We start from the raw sequence: 1,944 nt of genomic DNA on the forward strand, positions 1-1,944 counted from the left end.
AGGTTAAGTCACTGACCTAAGGTCACACCAGCATTTCGGGGCAGAATAGTTTGTGGGCTGAGACCTCCTTACTCTCCACACACTTTTGCCCTCAGGATGCTGCTTCCCTGGCTTCTGTAGCTCTTGGCATAATGGTGTAGGCACACAGTGGCCTCTCAGAGATGTCTGCGTCCTTATCCCCAGGGCCTGTGGATGTGTTAATTTACATAGCAAAGGAAATTAAGGTTGCAGATGGAATGAGGTTTGTTAATCAGCTGACCTTAAGGTAAGAAGGATATCTTGCATTATCCATGTGGACCCCAAATAATCACAAGGGTCCTTAAATATGGGGAAAGGAAGCTGAAGAGGCAAAGAGGATATGATGGCAAAAACAAGGTTGGGGAGGAGTTCTTTCCTGGCTGTAGTGTTGGTATCTTCCAGCTGCTGCTTGTACTGCGGCTGAGGGTATTGTCGCGAAAGGATGGTGTGCGAAAAATGTGAAAAGAAACTTGGTACTGTTATCACTCCAGATACATGGAAAGATGGTGCAAGGAATACCACAGAAAGTGGTGGAAGAAAGCTGAACGAAAATAAGGCTTTGACCTCAAAAAAAGCAAGATTTGATCCATATGGAAAGAATAAATTCTCCACTTGCAGAATTTGTAAAAGTTCTGTACACCAACCGGGTTCTCATTATTGCCAGGGCTGTGCCTACAAAAAGGGCATCTGCGCTATGTGTGGAAAAAAGGTTTTGGATACCAAAAACTACAAGCAAACGTCTGTTTAGGTGTATTGAAGTTTCTGGTTTTCTGTACGATTTTACTTTTTGCTTTGAATTTTCAAGGCACAACTTAGATGTTCAAGTTACAAAATAACATGTCTTAAGACAATTAAACCAGGGAAGTAGACTGGTATTCTTTCTTTTGCTGTTAAGAAGTTCAGCAGCAATGTAACTAGTTTTCTGCCTTAAGCTTTTATTTTCTTTACAAACATCTTATTTAACTGGAGTAAGTAGCAAATCTAACAAAAGTATTTTCCTAGTTCTGTATGCACTTTTTAATTTATCATTACTCATAATTTTTATTCTTTTTCCCTCTACATTATAGATACTGCAAAAGAAGGAAGTTATTGATATATGGCTTTGAATTTGGCATTCGGACTTGTAATCCTTCCCTCATTCCCTGTTGGTTGTGTAACTTTAGAATCAGCCGTTCCTTAATTAATTGCAGCATCATAGGGCATTTAAATATCTGAGCCCATTGTTGTTTAATAGTTCCTTAAATAAATTATCCCAGACCCAAATTAAAAAAAAACAAAAAAAAAAAAAACAAGGTTGGAACGATGGATGGTGAAGACTCGCCCTCAAGATGGAGGGGTCACAAGCCGAGGAATGCGGGCAGCCTCTAGATACTGGAAAAGGCAAGGAAACAGATGTTCCTCTAGAGCCTCCAGAAGAAGCACAGCTCAGCTGACACCTTGGTTTAGCCAAGTGATATGCTTCTGGCCCCTAGAACCATAGAATAACAAATGTGTTTAAGCCACCAAGTTTGTGGTGCTGCGTTACAGCAGCAATAGGGAAACAGTCATGGCAAGTCCCTCCAGTATCCTTGCCTGGAGAATCCCACGGACAGAGGAGCCTGGTGGGCTGTGGTCCATAGATAGCACTGCAGAGTCAGATATGGCTGAAGCGACTTAGCATGCAAGCGGGGAAGGAATACATATAATGACCTCAGGCCGGGAGCCCAGCCACAAGACAGAGACAGAAGGGGTGGTTGAACCAGGGGACGGCCCAGTACACAGACCGTCAGTAAACCTGAGACCCTTCAGGGTTTGGGAAGGCAGCTGGGGGAAGGCACTGCCTGTGGACTGGGGAGATGCCCAGCAGGAAGACATCGCCAGTCTAAATTCCTGGTGATGCTCCCCCTGCTAGGACTAGGGCCTGTTGGCTGTGAATGCAGGCTGGGT

At 43.8% G+C, this 1,944-nt stretch overlaps 1 protein-coding gene across 1 annotated transcript; it reads left to right on the forward strand.

Annotated features, from left to right (window-relative positions):
* The first annotated feature begins 387 nt into the window (after positions 1-387).
* Positions 388-1,290, forward strand: LOC133055892 (cysteine-rich PDZ-binding protein). Its single transcript, XM_061140979.1, has one exon. It carries the CDS (start codon positions 461-463, stop codon positions 764-766), a length of 306 nt encoding a protein of 101 aa, XP_060996962.1. The 5' UTR covers positions 388-460; the 3' UTR covers positions 767-1,290.
* The last annotated feature ends 654 nt before the right edge of the window (positions 1,291-1,944 follow it).

This window comes from Dama dama, chromosome 5, assembly GCF_033118175.1.
Source record: "Dama dama isolate Ldn47 chromosome 5, ASM3311817v1, whole genome shotgun sequence".
NCBI lineage: Eukaryota > Metazoa > Chordata > Mammalia > Artiodactyla > Cervidae > Dama > Dama dama.